Source organism: Perca flavescens, chromosome 1 (genome assembly GCF_004354835.1).
Source record: "Perca flavescens isolate YP-PL-M2 chromosome 1, PFLA_1.0, whole genome shotgun sequence".
NCBI classification, from domain to species: Eukaryota; Metazoa; Chordata; class Actinopteri; order Perciformes; family Percidae; genus Perca; species Perca flavescens.
Genome location: NC_041331.1, coordinates 10,338,969 through 10,362,921, shown reverse-complemented (window position 1 = coordinate 10,362,921; position 23,953 = coordinate 10,338,969). Strand labels below are relative to the sequence as shown.

Genomic DNA, 23,953 nt, shown 5'->3' with positions numbered 1-23,953 from the left:
GCTAAAATCACACAAACCTTGAACTTTTAATTCAAAATGGTGGACTTCCTGTTGGGTTTAGGGTATGGCTGCAATTATGTTTTTTGTACGTCTTGACATGCTTCATATGTGTACCAAGTTTCGAGAGTCTACGTTAAACGTACTGCAGGGGGCTCAATTTCTTTAATTTTGTTGGGGGCGCTAGCGAGCCATTTTTGCGCGCCTATTCCCGAAACCCTTAAAACACGTAAATGTTCACAAGAATTGATGCAACCGCCAATTTTAGTGACTTTTTGAGTATGTTAAAACCCTCAAAAAGGCGATTAATTTGCTGGAAGAATAATAATTCCTTCAGTTTCAATGGGCCTTCGCCGCAGACAACACAGATTTTAGGCCTTTATTTGCATAGGACAGCTTAGACTTGAAAAGTTAGAGAGAGGGGGAAATACATGCAACAAAGGGTTGCGTCGAGGAGTAAACCTCTATATACGGGTGCCCACTGTACCAGGTGAGCTAACCAGGCGCCCAGAAATAGCGATAATGTCACAATGATGAAGCATGTGATTAATTAAGGAAACGTTATGATGATGCAGATGCATGTAAATGCCCGACGACAATGGAGGCGGCCTGTGGTGTGGGAACAAGAGCGCTCCAAAGGTTTAGAGACACTTTAAGCATTTTCAGATTTGACCATATTGAGTAATTTTATTGGCCTGTCACTTGACCCAGATAAGCCATGGCCCTCTGGTTCCAATGGAGAAGCGTATCGCCATTGCGCTATAAAAACTGGCTACATGTGCAGAGCACAGGGTGGTAGGCAAAACATTTGGGGTCAGCAAGACCACCGTGTGTTTACGCATACACGTATGTGTGCAATGCCATACGAATGAGGATTATGCAAAGGTATATATATAGGCTACCTACCTAGAGTGGATGAGGCGCATGAGATCTTGCTGCGTAACTCCAGAGCGCACCTTGTGCCACAGGTGTATGGCACAATAGACAGGACTCACGTCCCGCGATTAGACCCCCTGCTGAAGGCTGCAGGGATTTTGTCAATAGAAAGGGCCATCAATCGTACTACAGGCTGTAGTAGACGGTCGTTGCATCTTAAGGCACATTTGCGTCAGCACTACCAGTATTCAGCGTGCAGTCTTCACAACTTCTAACCATAAAATGACCTAAAACGTAATCACAATTCATTATTTATTCGGCAAATGACGTTTCCATCAGCGTTTATCACATAAGCCGTATATCGATCTAGAGAAAATCTGATGAGACCGAATGTATAAGCTTTGCGTCGATATTCATGAAATTGAATCAAATTTTGCTGTTTTCATGAGTCATTTTTCATTTGATATCACTTAATTTGCATAAAAACATGTGGATGGAAACATACCTATAGTTAGTCAAACTGCATTTCTTCTTTGCTGTATTTTCTACTGACAGGTTAATGAGTGGAGGAGCAATTATTGATATGCAAGTGGATGTTTAGGGGGCTTCTACGTCCATTTAACTGCGCGAGTGGAAATGTGGCTTGTCACGTGCGCCCAGCTCCTCAATAATTGAGATTTATAAAACGCCATCAGGCTTTCGTACAGCTTTAGAAATCTGACAAAAAGAATGTGTATGCATATTTCTTGTCTTTGTGTGTAGCCTACACTCTGTTTTTGTCGTGAATCTACACAGAGTTTTATGCATCTGGCCCCTGGTCGGCCAGTGCTAATTTTTTGTCAAACTATCATCATAAATAGCAGGTTTTACAGCTGGTTTTATACTGGTTTCACTTGATGCCCAATAAGAATCCATAATCTCAACAAAAGACTAAAACCGTGAGCTGATGTGGAACTTTTTATTGTTGTTGTTGCATTGCGTAGCGTGACATTGCCAGACCAATTTACATTTGGTAATGTAAAATTTGCATCTGACACAGCAAATAAAATATGAGCTTGCAGATTTGTCTGGTTCCCAGCCAAAGTAAAAACACCTTTTAATTTTAAATTGCAACACAGATCATCTCTGCATGCTGTAGTCCGTTGCTCAGCGCTACATCGTATATGGCATTGCTCTGATTGGTTGTAGGTCTATCCAATTGCGTCCAAAGGCATTTGGGTTTACTCCTGTTGATAATGCCCCTTGGAAATCACAAATGAACTGAGAGTTTCCATACTATTTCTCATTTGCAGTTGGTCTGGTGATGTCTTTATCGAGATTTTTTCAGAATCTATTTTTTCGTCCTTTATGTGTTTCAGTTTATTCTAGGACGTTGCTGCTTTTCCCTTGTTAGTGTTTTTATTTGCTACATTTGACATGTATCATGACACATACTGTACAACCATTTAGCCCTGTGGGCAGATTGTTATCTGTCTAGTAATTAGAGATGCACCGATTACAACTTTCTAGGCCGATTCCGATTTTCATTGAGTTAGCCCAGCCGATACCGATTTTAGCCAATTCCGATTTAATTTTTTCTAACCACTTTACAGCACACGCAAATATTTATTTTTTAGCTTTTCTTTAGAAGTCTAAAACATTTTACATAGAACATGTTTTGAACAGATAATGGATCACTATAAAATAGAACTATATAAATTACTCCTGGTGTTGGAAATTCACACACATCTAAAGTGCATTGTTAGAACCATTTCCTTCTTATCACATTCAATATCCAACTAAAACAATGTGATTTTGGTATCTCTCAACGGAAAAGTTGAGAGATAGGAAAAAGAGACTGTGCTGTCGCGTCCGTGTGTGCTTACGTCCTTGAGAACTGTAACTTGTATAACTTATGTTGTCAGGTAATTGTAGCATTGACTGGCATGAAATCGGCAATGTCAGACTGACCTGCCGGGCCAAGCACGTGAAAACTGGCCAATTCCAGTCACCGGCCGGTCTATCAGTGCATCTGTAATACTGTTTTCCTCTTTGTTTGTTTCTCTCCACAGATTGTTCTTTCAGGAGTGCTGGAGCAGGTTGTCAACTGCAGAGACTCGTTGGCTCAGGAGTATCTAATGGAGTGCATTATTCAGGTAGACACCTAGGATTCAAGGTTTTATTATTGTCATTATACAATACAGCATTGTACACAGTGTTGGGAAGGATACTTTCAAAACGTATTTCGTTACAGAATACAGAATACATGCCCACAAATGTAATTTGTAACTTATTCCGTTAAGTTACTCAATCTGAGTAACGTATTCTGAATACTTGGATTACTTCAAGATTACTTCCACATTGAATTGCATTTTATAAGTGTAGGAATGCGGCTATCACATCCAGCTTACTAAACAGGCCTATAATGGTGTCTTCTTTTTATTCCAACTAGCTGAATGTGTACCTGAACAAGCGGATAGATTATTGTATTGGTAGTCCCGAACTGCATACTACAAAAATCGAACTGCAGTCTAAGCTACCACAAGCTAATTTTAGGTAACGTTAGTTAGCATGTCAAAAGGGGCTATAGTCTTTAAACGGCTCTGGAGCTAGTAAATCAGCACCTAGGAGAATGTAAAGTTGCACGTCAATGTTAAAATAGCAAGGTGACCAGTAAAACTACAGCAGACGACTACCCTTGGCTAATTAAAATAATAACTTACTTTAAGATGCTTCTTCAGGTTGGAAGTGGAGTAATTTGGAGCTGAAAGGAGGTTGGTTGCTGGCAAGCAGAGGCTGCACGGCACAGTTAGCTGTATTTCATTCTCCCTGTTCGTTCTTTAATGTGAAATGCTGTTTGAATTTCCAAGATAGAAACTTATTGCTGCCCTGGCTCTGTCGGTTCCGACTCCATTGTGACTGATCACACAAATAGCTATCTGGAAAATGCATTAAGTTGTCTTAATTTATTCAGAGTGAATAAACTTGTGAAACTGAGAAGTATTGTCATGTAATCCATTGATTTTAACAATGTAACTGTATTCTAAATACCAACTATTTAAATTGTAACTATTTAAATTTAAATTGTAACTGTAACTCATAATTTGTATTCTGAATACGTAACGCCATTACATGTATTCCGTTACTCCCCAACACTGATTGTACAATGAAATATTGTTGTAGCCCCATCCATGCTACACACACACACACGCGTATAAACAGTTTTTTATTTAATATTTAATCAGGTAATTTCATTGAGAAACGGGTTCTCATTCTCAAGAGAGATCTGTTAACTACATAGAACAAACTATATAAAAGTGTTTATAGTACTATGTGTATTAAAAACTATACACTGTATAAAATGAGAATTTTTAAAGTTCAGGAATGAGGGTAGTGGTATGGTTATGTGCAAAAGCAGCACAAAAGAAAGCTCCATGTTAATCATTTATGGTGGAGTTAAAGCTCTGTAATCTGGTGGTACAACACTGTTTCCTAAAATCACCAATCAGCTTGTTGGTTTTGCTGACGTTGAGCAGTAGCTTATTTTCTGCGCGCCACCCTGCAAGATTGACGATTTCCTCATTTTCTCTTAAATGCGCTCTTAAACTTTGACCCTCTCACTGTGTGTTATCACATCATAAAAGGTGATTGGAACATTTTGGTCACTTAAAAATGTCCTGTTATGCATTCAGTAGAACCTGCTAGCTATTGCTAGCGTTAACTGCTGACTTAAAGGAAAGTTAGCAGTTTTCTGTGTACTGCAGTACATGCAGGTGATCAGCGCCAGTATCTGGAGGTCAGTGTTGTCCGCCGGTTAAACTCCACTGGATGACTCCCTTCAGCTAATTGAAAATTGGTGACTTTCTGTCTTTAGTGTATAGCTTAGTGCAGTGCCATTGAAACCATAAATGACATTGGCTTAGCTGCATCATCCTCCCCAGCTCCACCCTCTCATCAAAAAATCGTCACTTCTGGTTTAAAAAACTAAAAAAATTACAAGGGCCAAATTGCTGAACTCAAGGCTTCAAAATGGCAGTCCACAAACCAATGGGTGACTCCACTGATGCTACGTCCATTATTTTTACAGTTTATGAGCGCACAGACCTGGGGGGTTCTGGTGTTCAGCACTAGGGTGAGCGAGGTGTGGCCGCCGTCTGTGGTCTGGTTTGAGTTTAACATGGGTGAACGTAATACCCCATTCAGGCGTACACCGTGAAGTCGTGGGTTACTGAGGGAGTGTGTGTATGGACAAAAGGGGGAGGTGAAAACCCAACTTTTATCTGGCAATTATTGGATGTAATTCAATGCAATTCTGTGGTTCACCAATAAAGTTTATGGTACTACACTAAATGGTAATGGTATTAATCGTTATGAATAGTAGCAGAAGAGTAGGCTAGATGTTGCACTGAATCCATGTTGTCTGTTGTGTCCATTGTACCTCCACGCACTTCAAGTATAAGTGAAGCCCTACACTCCTGAACTAAAATAATCTCATCTTGTAAGGTTTTCCCAGATGAGTTCCACCTTCAGACCCTGAACCCTTTCCTACGTTCCTGTGCTGAGCTCCATCAACATGTCAATGTCAAGAACATCATCATTGCCCTCATCGACAGGTACAATTTGATTCACTGAAAATTAACAAAGCTAATGGGATTCAAATTTGTCCCAGGATAAGTGAAAGTTTTTAGGGGATAGAATAACTGGCCTTTCTCTGTGAAAAGGAAAATAACACTATAAAATGGGACCAGGATCAATAGGATAGTATACTAAAGAGAATGTACGTGTAATAACCAACTCAAAGATCTAGTGCAAGGTTACTCTTTAAAGAAGAATGAAATAGTGATCCGTTTTTGTGACCTAAATAGTGGGAATGTACTTGGATTTTCTCTGCTAATTTCTATTTTGTTTTTCAGACTCGCTCTGTTTGCTCATCGAGAAGATGGCCCTGGTATTCCATCTGAGATCAAACTGTTTGACATCTTCTCTCAGCAAGTGGCCACTGTTATTCAAGTAGGTTATATTCTGTAAGACAAAAAGTCAGTCTGTACACACTTAATGATTGCCACACTTTGATGATTTAAAGCTTTAGTGTGTAACTTGTTACATTCAAGCCATTGCCAAATGAGTTGCTACAAAGCTAATTAAGACTATCAGCTACACAACTCTCTCTGTATTTCTCAGTATGGTTGTGTTCAGAAGATTGTGTCGTCCAAATGAGTTGCTACAAAGCTAATTAAGACTATCAGCTACACAACTCTCTCTGTATTTCTCGGTATGGCTATGTTCAGAAGATTGTGTCGTCCGGCTCTTCTGAAGAGTCAATCATGTTTTTTCTCCTCATGGGGAAGACAGAAACTAAGCACTATACAGTAGACTTAACAATTTTTTTGTGCACCAAAAAGTACAGCTGCAAACATTTGAGGATGTGATCTTGGGCTTTAGGAAACACTAACATCAAAATTGTATAGACCAAACAACTAATTAAAGGTGCTCCAAGCAATGTTGGGTGACGGCACTTCTTGTTGACGTTCAAAGTATTTTCTAACAAAACGAGGCTAGCTCGCCCCTCCCTCCTCCTTATCCTGTCCCCTCTCCCTCCCTTCCGTGCTTACTAACCCCCTAACCCCCACCCCCAAATCCTTCTGGTCTGTTATTGGCTGGAAGACTTGTTTATGTTTGGTGGTGCAGGTTGGCATGGTTAGTTTTTGTTGGCGTTTGTGGCGCCTGGGTTGTCTACAGAGAGTGTACAGGGGACAGGCAGCTTGCGGATAGTGAGGAGATGTTTGCTGTATGTGACAAAAAATGTTGTGACATCGCTTAGAGCACCTTTTTAATTAGTCAAGAAAATAATCAACAGATGTTGCTGTCCTACAAAAAAGTATAGTAATAAACTATTAAATATTGTTGAGTCAGTTTTAAGGTGTAGAGGAGATTTGATAAGATTCATGTCAGAACAACCTAAAAAGTTTATATTCTCTCCCATTCTGGTGTAGGTCAAAAGAAAAGAAATCCTCAGAAAATTAGATGACTCTTCCAATCATTGGTCAACTTTCATTCATGTCAACTGCTTACAGTATGATGTTAGGCAAAACGGTCTTACTAAGCTATCGTTCTCCAAGTTATGATGACTCTAAGTTTAAATTTCAAACCGTTGGACTGACCATGCTGACAGTTTCATTCTATGATTCTTCCTCCTCCAGTCTCGCCAGGACATGCCATCAGAGGACGTAGTCTCTTTGCAGGTCTCTCTCATCAACTTGGCCATTAAATGCTACCCTGACCGTGTGGACTACGTAGATAAGGTCCTGGAGAGCACTGTGGAGATATTCAACAAGCTCAACTTGGAACAGTAAGTCCTAACACACTGAGATTTAAGAACACAATAATTATCCAGGTAACAGTGCATAAAAGAGGATGAGACCCACAAAAAAAAAACATGCATCTAATCTACAAACAAAAATGTGGTTAAGAAGAGGGAGAGTGAAATGCAATAGAGGGATTCCTCATTAAGCCCAGTTCACACCAAAGATTCGCACTGAGACAAGTTGAAACTTGCCACAACTTACAACTTGCCGGTTTGTAGCGTTCTAAAACCTGCCAGTTCAGTTCAGCTTTTTGTAGCTGAATATATCATATAAATATGAATGTGGATAATGTTAGAGAGATGCTTGCTACAGTTACATTTCTAGTGATGAATCAGCAAAAATGATTTTATTTCTCTGATTTACGGCTTTACAAGATGACTTCTTTTGGCTGTTGAAATAGGTGACGTCTCTTGCGTTCTAAAACCAGCACTAGGGACTCAACCAGCTGAGTCGCAGCCACGCCATCAGCTGTTTTAAGTCGAGCTGAGACGGGCCGGAAGATATTGAAGGGTTTAGGGTTTCCCGTATGTTCAAATTGGGCATGTTCATATTTGGGGTTAGGAAAATTCTCTCTCTGTTTATTACGGTACCAACTTTATTCATTAACCTTAATGTCTTCTTGCTTTATCCTTCATGGCAGTCTCAAAACATGATGAGAAACTATTAAAAGAGGAGGGTCACCAATATGCAGAGCAAAAACCGAGGGATTTAATCATTTTGGTTATTTCAGCTTTCCTATTGTTACCCACTGTAAAAAATGACAGATATTTTTAATTGAATATATTTAATGGAACTGTAGAGGCCTGCATAAACTGACCAAATTAACCCTTGTGTTGACTTCGGGTCACATTGACCTGTTTTCAAGTTTTATTTTTATATCAGAAAATATGGGACGTAGAAATAAGTGCTGAAAACGTGTAGAAGAAAAATTTAAAAATTTAAAACGTTGGAAAAAGCAAAAACAAACTGAAAAAAGGCGTCAAAAATGTTGAAGCTTGATGGGAAGACAACACAAGGGTTAAAGCAGGTTTTGAACAGGTTAAAACCGTTAAAAGCCAAGATTGTGTTCTTACAGAAAAAGACCTATTAGCTAACGAGGCAATTACAAAGGTAACAAAGGTGGCCAGGACAGGTTCTATCATCTTCGTACTCTTAACTCTGTAGGTGTGATAATATTAATACATAAATCTATTCCACTGCAGATTGATGATGTAACTGAGGATCCCAACGGTAGATTCGTAATCATACAGGGCCGCATTCTGTCTACATGTCTTAATTAATTAAATGTATAGGGACCAACAACAAAAAAAGAAGAGGGAGAGTCGAAGTCTTTGAGTTAGCGTGAGAGTGGACAGTGATCAGAAAGCTGGACACTGTCATACTCATGTTTCATTGTTACTCCATGTAAAGCTTTTTATCACAAACATGATCACAGACAGGATAGAATAAGGTTAATGATTGGCATTTAAATGCACTCTTTCACACTCATGTGTCACACTTCTACCCGTTCCGTTCTTTCCCCTCCCCTAGCATAGCAACCAGCAGCGCAGTGTCCAAGGAACTAACCCGACTGTTGAAGATCCCAGTGGATACCTACAACAACATCCTGACCGTGTTGCAGCTCAAGCACTTCCCACCACTCTTTGAGTACTTTGACTATGAGTCACGCAAGAGCATGAGTTGCTATGTGCTGAGCAACACACTGGACTACAACACCACCATTCTGGAACAGGAACAGGTTGGATTCCTCCCTACCACTAAAACACAAGGACATTAATTGTTGAGGATAGGCAGTCAGACATGCTACACACCAACACAGCACCCTGACCACACCGCTCACTGGCACTGAACATTAGCAGTGGACGTCAACCGCCGCTACACAATTGTCCAAAATTAACTTAATTCCGAGGAGCACTGGATTGGGTTGCAACTTTACTTTGATTGTTATTAAAGACCTTCATGGTAGTGCCGCCATAGATGGAAATATTTTTTGAAGTAGCGTCAGATTTCATCCTTAGATAGCACCCCCAACAACACTAGATATTGTACATGATACAGTCTGTGTCCTGCTTTTATTTGACCCTCACATAAACTATTACACTTAACTGTGTGTTATAAAACGACCGTAGCACGTAATCATGGAACTGAAGTTACATCTAGGCAACTGCTATTTCGCCTTGCATCATGACTAAATTGGATACTACTGCCATTAGTCCCTATGTTTACGTTCTAGCAGTGCGCAAAAGGTTTGCAGTGGTGGAGGTGGTTTTGCTGGAAAGATGACTGAATCTTCATTTTCCTTAACGCTATCTTCACTATCAACAATCTCTACTGGCATAATTAGCTTTTAGGAGGAAACACAAGCTGACCAACCACAGTTCTGGTGATTCCCATGGCCCTGTGTAGTTGCATTTTATTGAAAGGGCACATGTCAGCTTTGGTAGACTTTGGCGTAATTTTGGCAGCCTTAAGAAATGGGTCCCTAGCTATGCTGTAACCCCTAAATGTACAACAATAAATCAAGATTTAGTAACGTATACTAAAAAAACTCTATAAACGGGAAGTCACTGCAGCCTCACAAGTTACTTTAACATATCTTCCAAAAATAACTGTTTTTTAGGCGGTCAGGAGACATTTTAAACTTGCCTAAAAATCCTTTGTACATGTGGGTGTATATGTATACACTGACAAATATGTGTATGATTTAGTATTATTCATGTAGTCAAGAGTGAAAGGGAAATTATTGTTAATATTTTTTTATAAAATGTATTTTAATGGTACACCTTTTGAATATCTGACTTGCCGGGCAGGCTCCGCTCTCGAACTATGATAGTTCACATTAATATTGAACAGCATTTGGATGACGTGTCAGGTCAGATATGTCAACCATATATTACATTTTATACTCTTCACAGGGTCAGATGTTACTAAGCTAGTTTTGATAAGCTAGACCTATGTGTCAATTCCTCATTCCTCCATCATTAAAGCATCTTATTGTTCAACTGACAGGGCAATACAGCTGTCAAAACGTTTGAATATTCATTCCAAAAAAACATAAGTTCAAATATATTTTGAATAACTATTTTTGCGCATTACGTCCACAAGAAGGCGAACCAATACAATGGGAGACACTACTTGTATAGGAATATTTATTTCAACATAAACATGTCTTTTTAAAAGATCTACATACCTACATTACAAAAATAAATCCTAAAATAATCCTGTATAAAAGTAAAACTTCATTTAAAGACTGTAGGCAGGACATGACACTAATCACACTGCTAGGTTTGTAATTCGGTCATAAACAACAAAGTCTCTTGTCGTTCCTTGAATTTGACGATTTCGCCGTTGGCCCTTACCGACAGAAGTTCCTGAATCTTGTCGTCTCTCACGTTAGATTTAAATTTTTTTATTTGCATCTTTGTGCTACATACATTCTTCACCTTTTGAATGTTTGTTTTCTTCTGGTTTTTGTGCCAGCCGCATGATAGAAAGGTCATGAACACGCCCACTCGCTCGCTGGGAATTCTCTGGCTGGGCTCAATTGGACATTAGACAGACTTTGTAGGGAACGTTGTTTAGAGAGCAGCGGCCCAGGCCCACACGAGAACATGCGAGGCAGACAGCCGCACTAGTGCTGCTTTTATTTTTTTCCAAATCAATCAAATCTTTATTTTCATATTTAAGGATCCAATACTGATTCTGACAGCTAGCGTTTAAAATTGTTACTGGAGTCCAAATTCAAAATACTGAAAGAGTCGTCTCCCCCGGCCCCTCCTCCCCAGCGTCAAAGTTCTCGGGAGTTACTAAGTGTTGAGAACGCTAAAACCAATGTCACTGTCGTGTTATTTCATAAATAAGGAGTGTGATTCACTATTATCTAGTGTAACCTCTTTATTGGGTAGCCACATTCAACCACACGTTTTTTCCCTTCCTCCCCGTGTCTCTAACATGTCCTTCCTCATACACAACTCCCATTAAAGATTCCTAACCATATAACGTGCAATAATACCACAGTCACACAATGTCAATGTTAGCTTGATGCTAGTCTTGCATTGCCAGACATTACTCCACAGCGTAGAGGAGTTGCTAGATGCTGTTATGTTGACGGTAAAAATAAAAGCATGTGCTCTCGTGGAGCTCTGTACGCAGCTGACAGTCCTCTTTTATCGAATAACCGTAACGGCGACGACCGCTAAAAAGACCACGGCCTTGCGGCCATCTGTACCCAGGGCACAGTCACTGTCTGGGCTACGCCCGCTTAACAGAAGCGGGGAAACAATTTCGGTACTGCTACTTCCAGACCCGTTATAGAGCTTGTCTATACACTGTACAGTCAGTACATTACACGTTATGGTTGCATGCCAGTTTGTAATAAAGTGGGAATCCTCTTACTGTCCAAAATATCATAACTGTGAAGCTGACGATGGTAACGTTAGCCACAATAACATAACATTAGCTACATACATTGCAAAGCGACCTGTAAAACATACCAATCCAACAATTCAGGCAATGGGATGTTTTGCCAAAGTTACATTGCATGTTTCCATTATGATGCAGTCAAACTTGGGGTTTCTGGCATACAGTATGTCATGGATCCTATGTTAGCAGTTAGCGTTTATTAGCATGGCGGCGTTAGCACCAGTCAGGAACACTTCACCTGCTAAGTAATGTTACTCTATATAATTTAATGTGAGCACATCAATGTTGAAATGACCGAAAATGTCTTTCCCTACATTAGCCGTGATATAAATGAATGAAGCTCAACGCTTACCTGTTTAGGAGGAAATTAGTCAACTCTGTGTCCTTTTGGGCTCTACGCTGTCTTCATATTTCAAAGCATCTCCAATATTTAGGGCTGGGCATCATTCAAAATCTTTTGATCTGGTGCCAATTTCGATACCTCAGTTTTGATGCCGGTTCCTAACGATACTTTTTTCGATACCATATGTTTTAAAATCCATTTCAACATCAACAAAAATATATTAAACACAAAGCTTTTATTTTCCAACTTAATTGTGAATCAAAACCGTTATCAAAATGTTAAAATTCTTGTAACACTGCTCACTCAGTAACATTAATAAAGTTGCCTTGCCTTACAAGCTCAGCCTGTAAGTCAGTCATCAGGGCAAAGAAACCACCGTTGTGCCTGCTATTCTAAGAGAAAGTGTAACGTCAACCACACCGCGCACGACCAAGGGGGTAAGCTTCACTTCAGAACTCAAACCATTTTGCGCCATTTTAATGCTAAAAAGTGATGACGTCCCGTTAGCATTCCACTGACTAGCATTCATTTTGACAGCGAATAACTTTACATCTGAAGCGTTTAAAGACTCTATTTGTGCATTGTTTATTTCTAAAGAAACACAACAATGTATAAAAGGCTCCATTACCTTGTCTAAACTAAATTACCGTATAGTACAGGAGAAGCTCGCAGGCAGTTTCGACTTACATGAGCGGTTTAGGTTTAATTACTAATGTTAACTAGCATGTTAGTGATCAGTAATTAGCCTGTGCCTATGTTATCTCCTTACATATACCTACGGTCTCCGTCTCTGTAAGATTGGGAATGATTGAGATTTCTCTTGGCACAGCTACCAGAAGACTTACAACTTTCAGACAGGTTGCTGACGTCACATTTACGTTGTTTCTCTCAGTTGGAGGCTGCGCAGTAACTCTAGCAATCACCAGAAAAGTGCTTCTATTAGCTTTCACTGGTCTCCGTCCAGAGCAATGGGATCTGTTGGTCCATTCTTATATACTGTCTATGACCGTGACCGCTTTCGGCTCGCCATTAATATCATATCGCATTAAACGCTGTCTGCGTGAAGTTTTGAAAAACTGTAACCACGCTTGAAACCACTTTATCGGCATTGCTGTGACTCACTGTGACTTCAACAAAACTACAGAGCTGACGACGTAGTTAACTGTGTGTGTGTGTGTGTGTGTGTGTGTGTGTGTGTGTGTGTGTGTGTGTGTGTGTGTGTGTGTGTGTGTGTGTGTGTGTGTGTGTGTGTGTGTGTGTGTGTGTGTGTGTGTACGCGTTTAGTCGCTTTTGGATTTTTTCCGGTGCCATAAAAGTATCAACGTTCGGTGCCCAGCTCTACCAATATTTAGCCGTGTATTACCTCGTCTCTGGTTATGCAACCGTTTAGAAAGATAGCAAGCTTTTTATTTTTAGGGCGGGTAGAATGAATCTTTTTCCGTTGATCCCTTTTGTTTGTTTGCTGCTTCCATGGCTGTACTACAGCTGTAGCGCACTGGGTTTGCGTTTTTACAGGTATATCTGCCAACTGGCCCGGCTGTCAAAATGGGCAGTTGATAACACACAGGCCAAAACGCAAACAGACATTCCGTCACGGAACGAAAATTTCAAAAGGAGAAAATACTGGCTTTAGCATTGTTGTTACAAAAAAACATAGTATTTCAACTTGGCATGTTTCCTTAATATCTGATGCCACATTATGGTAATTTTTTTGATTAAATACAGTACATATATAACTTATTGCACCTTTTAATGTTAACAATATATACAACTTAAATATATATATTCAAATTTAGAATATTCATTGATGGCCCTAGAGTGTAAGGCATCAGAAATCCTGTACATATAACAAGGCCGTATTACTTAGTGTTAAATGTGTGGCCTTCTCTTACTACTGTAACTTACTGGGCAAAATTTTTTATCTGTCTCTGACCCATGACCTCCTCAGCATATGTCATCAGCCAAAAGCAGGAAGGAAATGTAGGAAAGATCCTGGAATCAAAACTCTTTACTCCCTCTCTGGTTTTTCTAGGTCGACGCCATCTTGAGCTTGGTATCCACACTGATACAGGACCAGCCAGACCAACCAGCTGATGACCCTGACCCTGAGGACTTTGCTGAGGAACAGAGCCTTGTGGGTCGTTTCATCCATCTACTCCACTCCGAAGATCCGGATCAACAGTATCTTGTGGGTCCTTTCCTCAACATTAAAGGAGCATGCCAGTGAATGAACTAGATGTATACATATTAAAATAAAATCAAATGAACTTCTGTTACAATCAAGCCATTGCCAAATGAGTTGCTACAAAGCTAATTAAGACTATCAGCTACACACAACTCTCTCTGTATTTCTCAGTATGGCTATGTTCAGAAGACTGGTGTCCAGTGACGTTCCCTTGCGGAAGCTCGAGTGAAGATAATTACCTTAACCTGAAGAGTTCATTTTTTTTAATCCTCCGTGTCTCCTTGGCTACTAGCAACTGCATGGAGGGTGGGTGGGGGGTGCGCAGTCATGGAAGGCTTGTGTCATGTGGACTCGCCGACAGTTTTGTCGTCATTACTTAAAATTCCTCATGGGGGAGAAAGAAACTACGCACTATAGCTTTGATGCGCACCTTGATGGATTACACACTGTTCATTGATTTACATCATAAGGAAATGAATGTAAACCAGTGGCTGCCTTGAAAGTATGAAAATGCATTTAAAAATCTGTAACTTTATGGCATGCTTTGGATTTAAAACTGCTGTGTGTTTCATGTTTCTATAACTTTCTCTGTTGGGGTTGGTAAGCCACAATGTCTTTGCTGTTGTTCATTAACGTTAACACTCTGGTTTGTGGTCAGATTCTCAACACAGCCCGGAAACACTTTGGTGCGGGTGGGAACCTAAGGATTCGCTACACACTCCCTCCTCTGGTGTTTGCTGCCTACCAGCTGGCCTTCAGATACAAGGAGAACTCCTCATTGGTGTGCAAACATCTCTTTCACTACATCTCACATGCTGTATTCCTAGTTTTGTCTATACTATTAAATTATTCCAAATGTGTCTCCCATCAGGATGACAAGTGGGAAAAGAAGTGTCAGAAGATCTTTTCCTTCGCCCACCAGACCATCAGTGCACTTATCAAGGCGGAGCTTGCCGAGCTGCCTCTTCGACTCTTCCTGCAGGGGGCGTTGGCTGCAGGCGAGATTGGCTTTGAAAACCACGAGACTGTTGCTTATGAGTTCATGTCACAGGTACAATGTTTAATTAAACAGTCTCCTTTAAATCTCTTGAGCATTCAGGCTCACACTGTGTCTTCACAGGCTACATAGTGAAAGCAGCACGTCTTTGGTCCTGGCTAAAATAACCAAAGCACAGATCTGAAAGTGACCTGAGTTAAGTTAATAAACCCTCAGCACCTACCTAAAGAATGTGATTTTTAGAGTCTATAATTGAACCTTTGCATTTCGTGCTGGCCTCACAGATTCCTGTCAAGAGTTAAATGTTTTTGAATTGGGAACAGCTTTAGGTGGTGTTGCTCTAGAAAACTCAACCATATTATATACAGAAGATGATAAACAAAATAACACTCAAAGTTTCGCATACTGTTTTTTTATTTTACTGTACAAATTAAAAAGCTTGAGACAACTGTCGGTCTAGCTAACTGAAAATGTATGAGGGAAATATCTTTAAACAAACGCTTGTGCATTTTGTATCTCGGATATAATTGGTTGGCTACAGCCTATAGTGTGGAGGACACTTCATTTAAGACAGCTATAGAGAGAGGGGCAGCCAGTCAGTTGAACTCCAGTAACATAAAGAAAGATAACATATGATAACTCGAAATATTTTATATTATATCCTGTTTTGTGTTGTTCAAGTGGATTTGTTAACACTTAAACATGGGCTTTTAATTTAAATATTCTGTGGGAGCTTTCTTTTTTCTTTTTTTACAGCAAAATTTAATTTGTGATTTTAAGTTCATAGAAAAGTAGCACAGCAACTTGAGTGCCTTAATTATGAATATTTGATGACTACTTGAGACCCCAAAACTGTTTTAACCCTTGTTAAATTGACCCGTTTTCAATTTTTGTTTTATATCAGAAAATAAGGGACGTAGAAATAAGCGCTGAAAATGTAATTTAAAACATTGGAAAAAACAAAAACAAACTGTGAAGAAAAAAAAAGGTGTCGAAATTTTTTTTCAAGGTTTACGGAAGACAACACAAGGGTTAAAAATTCCACAGGCAATTGTGGTGATTTGTTTCATTGATTTTGTTTCGCTTTGATTCTCAAATATTGCAACAACCAAACCTCTGCCTCTCTCCTTTTCACATCTTTTGCCTCAAACCTTTTCCTCTCTCCCTCCTTACCCACCACCTTTTGCATTTCTTCTCTTGCTTCTCAATACATCTCCCTCACCAGGCCTTCTCTCTGTACGAGGATGAGATCAGTGACTCTAAAGCCCAGTTGGCAGCCATCACACTGATCATTGGTACCTTTGAGCGAATGCGATGTTTCAGCGAGGAAAACCATGAGCCGCTGAGGACTCAGTGTGCGCTGGCTGCCTCCAAGCTGCTGAAGAAGCCTGACCAGTGCCGAGCCGTCAGTATCTGCGCCCATCTCTTTTGGTCAGGTCGCAGCACTGAAAAAAATGGTGAAGAGGTGTGTTGGAATTGTTTTTATGCTATTTCACAAACACTTGTATCTGAAAAAAAATGTTTACACCTGCGAAGGGAACTAAAATGTGCCGTGCTGTCACTACATCCCACCAGTATACTCACTGTGAGTAAAGGTTTGTTGATGTAATAATGGCACCAAAACCAAACGGAGCTCGCAATTGTGATGGGACCTGCAGCTTCCACAATCAGGGAGTAAACCGTTATACTAAAATGGGGACGATAAATGACACTGTATAAGTGTTTTATCAATCTTAAGCACACTGTAGCATTTACTTTGGACTTTAGATGCATTTAGCCTGTGTTAACGCGCCACATTTAAATTACGTTTATTTTTTGGGCAGTTTTGTCTTTATTAGATAGAACACATTAGAGAGGGGACAGGAAATGAGAGGACGCTGGTGGATGACATACATCAAAGGTCCCTGAGTAGGTTTGAACCGGGGGATATAACATTACATGGTTACCTTCTTAACCCCTGTGCTACCAGGATGCCTTAAAAAGATTTTAATGAAAAATGCAGATAATGGGTACAGAAGGAAACTGTTTGTCTTTTAGATTTTCCATCAATTATCCTTCAATAATATACTGTATCTGAGTTTGCTAGAGCATTATTCGGACTCATTTTGATTCACTTGATCTGTTTCCACTGCTGTCATTGCTAAGTACTGATGTTGCATTATTAGATCCGCGATGGTAAGCGGGTGATGGAGTGTCTAAAGAAAGCCCTGAAGATTGCCAACCAGTGTATGGACCCATCACTGCAAGTCCAGCTTTTCATTGAAATCCTCAACAGATACATCTGCTTCTATGAGAGAGAAAACGATGCGGTAGGACATCACAAATGTCAACATGGTTAAGACACCTGTTCCAAGCTGTGTTGTTAGCAACTGTCACGTTTTGAATTATCTTAAATACCCAGGTTACTGTTGTTTCTCTGCAGTAACCTGGGGCCTGTTGCACAAAACCAGGATAAGGGATTAAGCCGGGATATTCAAGTTATCCTGAATGAATTTAGCTTTGATTTGGTTGCACAAAAGCAGGTTGAATTAAACCCAGCCAAGTAACCATGGCAATTTATTCTTTGCAGCTAGCCTGCTCCAGAGCAGGCTAACAGCCAGGCTAAGATTAATCCTGGAGTCTTATGTGTTAAATCAGCTGCCGCTCTGATCCGAAATAAACCTGTTTAACGTTTAAGTTATTCCGTTGTCTTCTGAATGTGTTCCACTTTATTTTTATTAACATGCATTACTTGTCACTATTGCTGTCATGAGTTTGATTTAAATCCTACTATTGCAGTTGTTTAGATGAATAAGGGTTTGAAATTAAGCCTAGTCCTTAGAGTAAATTTCCCGAGGAACATTAATTCCCTCTGCTCACTTATATGGCAAAGTAAGCTAAATAATAATACATTTAATAGTATAATAATAATAGTGCTTTACATGGTAGGCTAAAAGACACTTTACAGTAAAACCAGCACATTTAGCACATAAAACCAGATACAGCAATAAAGCCAACACATAAAACAAGCATATTCAAGCAATTAAAACAGAATGTACAACTTTGTAAAAAATGTGGAAAGACTAGTAAGTAGATTTTTTTAAATCCATACGGATTCGGTCGGTCCGCTATTGTCTGTCAGGCTTTTAATCTCCGTTTGATAACAACAGCCGTATTTCCCTTTTTTGCATATTATATGCTTCACCTCCTCATAACTTTCCATAATTAGTTGCTGGTGAAAACATGTGCCGCACGCGTATTCTCCATTTCTGCATCAGTAAATCTGTGATCGATACTGTGGTCTATTTAAGAAAGCCGTGAACGTGCACTTATCCCAGCTATCTACACCTGGCTTGACATAGCTTCACCGTCTGATCCTGGCTTGGCAAACGCCAGAGATGGGAGTAAGTCACACATGGGCAAGTCGCAAGCAAGTCTCAAGTCTTAACCTTCAAGTCTCAAGCAAGTCCAAGTCATTTTTTGTGACAATCAAGCAAGTCAAGTCAAGTCATAGCTTTGGTCAAGCAAGTCACAAGTTAAGTCATACCAAAGTTTCCATTTTTAAACAAGCGAAAGACAGTGATTATGAACTGCTGAAATTTTATTTGCATTGTTTACTCAAAAGACATTGCGTCCACATACATCTGAAGAGTTTCAATTAACACAGATAAAAAAGCACAGCCTAAAACTGATATTAGGCCAACAATAAATCAACATTGTTCAATATGCCTCAAACATGACATTAAATCATGAAATTCCTTCAAACAATTAAAGTATAATGTTTCCTAAGTCAAATAGGCTAATATTCTTCAAACATGCCTCACTTTTATGAGACACATCATTTAATCTTTCCTTCTCTTAAAGAAAAAAAATATTCTTTAAGAGTAGCTGAATCCCACCACCTTTGCTTGTCACATGGAATGGAAAGTATATGTTGATATTTGACAGTGTATTTGTGAGTGAATGTGTGCGTGTTTGAGAGAGAGTGAGTGAAAAATTATTAATATTGGTGAGTGAATGTGCGTGTGTGAGAGTGCAGTGTGTGTTGTATGGATGTCTAGCTTTATTCACATACTTACGTCTGCATGTGTGTGTGTTTATGAGAGAGAGAGAGAGAAAGAGAGAGAGCAGTTTGTGTTTTGTGTATGTATGTGTGCCTAGTTTTATTCGCTCTTACCGCCACCTTGAACAAAGAGGGGAGGGTGTGCTTATTCATGGCCAAAAACTGAAGCGACTTCTGTCCATCACATACGTCCAAGTAGTGGTTAAGCTGAATATGGGGACTGGAACCCGAATCTTTCCCGATTTGAAGTGTCTGATGAAATTCAACGTCGGAAATAAGTAATGCAGACCTTGCAAACTGCCATGTTTTCTCTTTGCCTGGTCAGATGTGTAATCCTTATAGCCAAACTTTATTATTTTCTGTGCAGAGGGATAGGCGCCGATTTATGTTTTCCTCCGTGGGTGCTCACACGCGCACACCCTTTACAAAAAAGTGTTTGCATTTCAGAACTTTAGGAAACTGACAGCGGCCGACACAAACACACACGCCATAATAAAGCCAGGACAGCGCCACTTCTCACAAATACAGATAGAATCAGAGATGAAAAGTTTAACTGGCACGTAACCGCGATCAGCTTCGTGGAAAATTAAGAATCAATGCCACCGACATAACCAATCACACTATGAAAGACGCTCCACAACTGCAGTGTTTACTTTTAGATTAACGTAAAAATGAACTGGCAGTCTGGCACTCGTGGGCGGTCAGTATTTTCCGTGGGTGCTCCGGAGCTCGAGCCCCCACGGTATCGGCGCCCATGAGAGGGATCCATGACGTTAAGTTAGCCTACTAGCCATAGCCAGTGTTGTTTACTGACGGTCTGCCGCCGCGCGCCGCGTCATCATATCAACGGTTCCTGCGCATGCAACAGCACTAAAATCGCAAAGTTAACTCCTCCTCAATATCGGAGGGGGAAAAATATATTTATTAAACAGAAAATCAAGTCATTTCAAGTCATTTGACTCAAGTCTAAGTCAAGTCTCAAGTCATGAATATCAAGTCAAAGTCAAGTCGAGTCTTTTACGAATGTTAATCAAGCAAGTCTCAAGTCCTAAAATTTGCGACTCGAGTCAAGTCATGTGACTCGAGTCCCCCATGTCTGGCAAACGCGCAACCGATTAAGCCGCGATGAGCGGATCATACTAAGTCAAGCTGCGCTTTTTCATTTATCCTGGATATCTTCAATCTACTTTTGTGCAACAGGCCCCAGGTTTGAGAAATGTCATTTAAACAAGAACCTGATTTGTTGTTTTCAGTTTTGTCATTCTGATGGCTTTAAATGAGTATGTGCACATGTACATCTAACATCTTTGCTTTTAACCTTCAAAACACAAAGACAGTCACTTCCAATTGATGTGAATGCAGTCAATAAAAGCTATGTAAATATTACACTACAAACAGTAACTCTTACACTGTCCCTCGTCCTCCACCTGTCCAGGTGACTGTCCAGGTATTAAACCAGCTTATCCAGAAGATCAGAGAAGACCTTCCCAACCTGGAGGCGAGTGAGGAAACAGAGCAGATCAACAAACACTTCCACAACACACTGGAGCATCTTCGCCTGCAGAGAGAATCCCCCGAGTCTGAGGGCCCCGCCTATGAGGGCCTGGTTCTTTAAAACTCACGCAGGTTGGAAGGATGTGAAGTCCATCCATAGATGTTTCACTATATTATAAATATACAACAGCACACACTCACAAGAACTCACAAAATCCCATCCTGTAGGCCGGGAATAAAAATAAATATCAAGAAGAGCTAAAGTACTCACTCCTTTTTATTTTTATTAATTTTTCGGCATCATTTCCTCTTCACCGTCCCTCACTTGCAGAACGGTTTTCTGCAACAGGTTGGAGATGTTACATTTTGAGAAGCGTGTGCCAACAACACTGCACTTAGCTTTAACGTGCACTTGTGGCAAGTTGTAGGCACTATTCCTTTATGAATTCCTGCTTGGCTAATTTGTCTTTAACCTGTATCATTTGATTGTCAATAGATTTATTAGCTGTTGTAGGTGTACCTGCTGAGTCATCAACCCCTCGCGTGTTCGCATCTTTCCATATCGAGAAGTGAATGTATTGGCGTGAGTGTATAACGGCTACAGGATCTAGTATTGGTGTTACAGCTGTATTGCATACGAATAACCCCTGAATAACTCTGCTGTTCCTTGGGATGGCTTTGTAGCTATTTTTAAACATGTTGGAACAAACAAAACTACATGCGAACTCTGGCCCCACAGGAACAGTGCAAACAATGTTTCCATTAAAAACTGATGTTTTAGAACAGCGTGTCTTTATCATCTAGTCGGTCAATTCAGTTAATAATTGTGCAGCATTTTGCATGATCCAGTTCTTCTGCTGTCCCAGCTGGGCTGCAAAGACATACAGATAACCTTACAAATCTAGGGATTTATAGGTGGGAAAATTGTCATATTTGGACAAGATCCTCTCATGCTTAAGCAGTGCTTCTTCTTAATAACATCAGATTTGTCTCTCATCTCTCTATGGATTCCATATTTCATGTATTGTTGATTTCTGAACTTCTCACCAATGGATTGACACGTTCAGAACTGCAGCATGTGTTTGCCTGATTTAGTGTGCTAGTAATATAGGCCTGGTTTTCAGTTTACTCTACATGGATCCCACCAACTACAATGTCTTGACTGTTTCCAAATGTTGTTGATTAATTATATCCTGTTGCTTGATGACACTGTCATTGGGGTTAGTATGTTGTGGGGGGTGCAGAGATTTCTCAGGATTGTATGCTAGTTGACAAGTTGCCATACTGAGAACCTACTGATGTATACATGTGCTGCAGCTTCTGACAGTGTCTGATGATTTCTCTTTCTTAGCTATTGTTGATTCATTGGAGAGGGAATTGACCATTTTCCCTCCCCTTTTTAAATCTGTGTGAAAACCCTCTTGTAAATCAGATACAGAAAAAAACCAATTCTCATTGTCATTTGCTGAAATAAAATAACAATTAACAATACATATTTGCATTTTGTTTTTAAACAGCATATGAACAAAATACAATGTTATATGTTACAATAAGTGATCATAAGTGTTATAACTATGTGTTAACACGTTACTCTTCATGTGTTTTTTTCTGAAAGATCCAAAGCAGCCTATGAATATTAAAAAAAGAAAAGGCCTATCATATAAATGTTTAACTTTTCATCCAATTTCATGTCGAGTATGTCTACCAAATTCATTAGCTTTACCCGCTTATCGTTTGGAGGGTTGCAGTGCGGCTGGCTGGATCCCAGCTGACATTGGGAGAGAGGTTGGGTAAACCTTGGACAGTCACAACAGGGCTGATAAAGATGGAACAGAAAAGCTCCTGCAGGCGTTATGCTGAGTTCTGCCTGCTCGTTTTGCATGCACCTCTAGGTTGCGCCCACAGCTAATGCCCGAAGGAATTATACTGCATTTCATATTCAAGTAAACCTCATACTGATGAATAATATAGTGAACTATATAAATATATTACCTGTGATTTTATTGAAGGCTTGTTTTAGAGCCAGCGTGGGCAAATGACCAGAGAACACTACAAACATTCAGTAGTTCAGTGAGTGCCACAATAAGCTCGTGAAATGCATACAGTTACTCCGATTTTCTGCATAACCAACTGATGCCAAAGGTGAACTAAAGAAGATTTGTAGAGGCGGAGATGGGTATAATAAGATCTCTTTTTTCAAGCAAAAGATCTGAGGTATGTTTGCAGAAGTAACTGGAAGTACCTCTGAGTTTCTAAAGCCTTTTCATAAATCCTCCCAATCACAACACTTCACAACATCATGTCATGCACAGCTTTGTAGCTTGGCATTACTAATCTAATGTTACAGATGAACAGGTTTGCATTTAAAAACGTATTTCCTCAGCTGAGATTCTGTACTGCTCTTAGAGAATATCGTCAGGAAACGATACTTCTAAAACAGTGCTGGTGCCTAAACGGTCCATGAACCAATACCGAGCATAAAACGACAAATGACAATCTCCTGTTTTAGCTACAGAGTGAGGCATCACACTTCTATCCCATCTCTGTTGGGAGTCGCACATGCGCAGTAGCTAGGTAAGGACTACTAGCTAGCTACTACTACTAGCTAGCTACCAGCGCTACAAAGAATTTCTAATAAGGGAAGAAGTTTCACTCTCTCGTTACTTCCAAGGGAGTTAGCTTCGCTTCAGAACTACAACCTCCAATGGCGCCATTTTGATGCTACAAAACGGTCACCTCCCGTTAGCATTCCATTGACTTCATTTTGACATCACTTTGACAGCGAATAACTTTACAGCTGAAGCGTTTAAAGATTCTATTTGTCCATTGTTTATTTCTAAAGAAACACGACAATGTATAAAAGGCTCAATTACCTTGTACCTCACGTTATGGCTCCATAGCAGACATTTTTGTAAAAATAGGCTAACGATTGTGTCACGTAGTAGAGGAATAACCGTATAGTACAGGAGAAGCTCACAGACAGTTTCGACTTACATGAGCTGTTTAGGTTTAATTACTAATGTTAACTAGCATTTTAGTTAGCAATAATTAGCCTGTGCCTATGTTATCTCCTTACATATACCTACGCTCTCCGTCTCTGCAAGATTCGGAATAATTGAGATTTCTCTTGGCACAGCTACCAGAAGACTTACAACTTTCAGACATATTGCTCACGTCACATTTACTTCGTCTCTCTCAATTGGAGGCAGTAACGCTCAGCGCTCAACGGAAAAGTGCTTCTAATATACTTCAC

The 23,953-nt window shown here is 39.9% G+C and overlaps 1 protein-coding gene across 1 annotated transcript in view; it reads left to right on the top strand.

The window, feature by feature from the left end:
- Positions 1–22,191, top strand: part of vps35 (VPS35 retromer complex component) — a 41,002-nt gene extending 18,811 nt beyond the window's left edge. Inside the window, exons 7-17 of the mRNA XM_028573617.1 lie at positions 2,925–3,008; positions 5,356–5,465; positions 5,766–5,862; positions 7,053–7,201; positions 8,748–8,955; positions 14,015–14,170; positions 14,826–14,948; positions 15,039–15,218; positions 16,390–16,629; positions 17,330–17,473; positions 20,642–22,191. Of these exons, the coding sequence (XP_028429418.1) occupies positions 2,925–3,008; positions 5,356–5,465; positions 5,766–5,862; positions 7,053–7,201; positions 8,748–8,955; positions 14,015–14,170; positions 14,826–14,948; positions 15,039–15,218; positions 16,390–16,629; positions 17,330–17,473; positions 20,642–20,821 (1,671 nt within the window). The 3' untranslated portion in view covers positions 20,822–22,191. The remainder of the gene's footprint in view (positions 1–2,924; positions 3,009–5,355; positions 5,466–5,765; positions 5,863–7,052; positions 7,202–8,747; positions 8,956–14,014; positions 14,171–14,825; positions 14,949–15,038; positions 15,219–16,389; positions 16,630–17,329; positions 17,474–20,641) is intronic.
- The last annotated feature ends 1,762 nt before the right edge of the window (positions 22,192–23,953 follow it).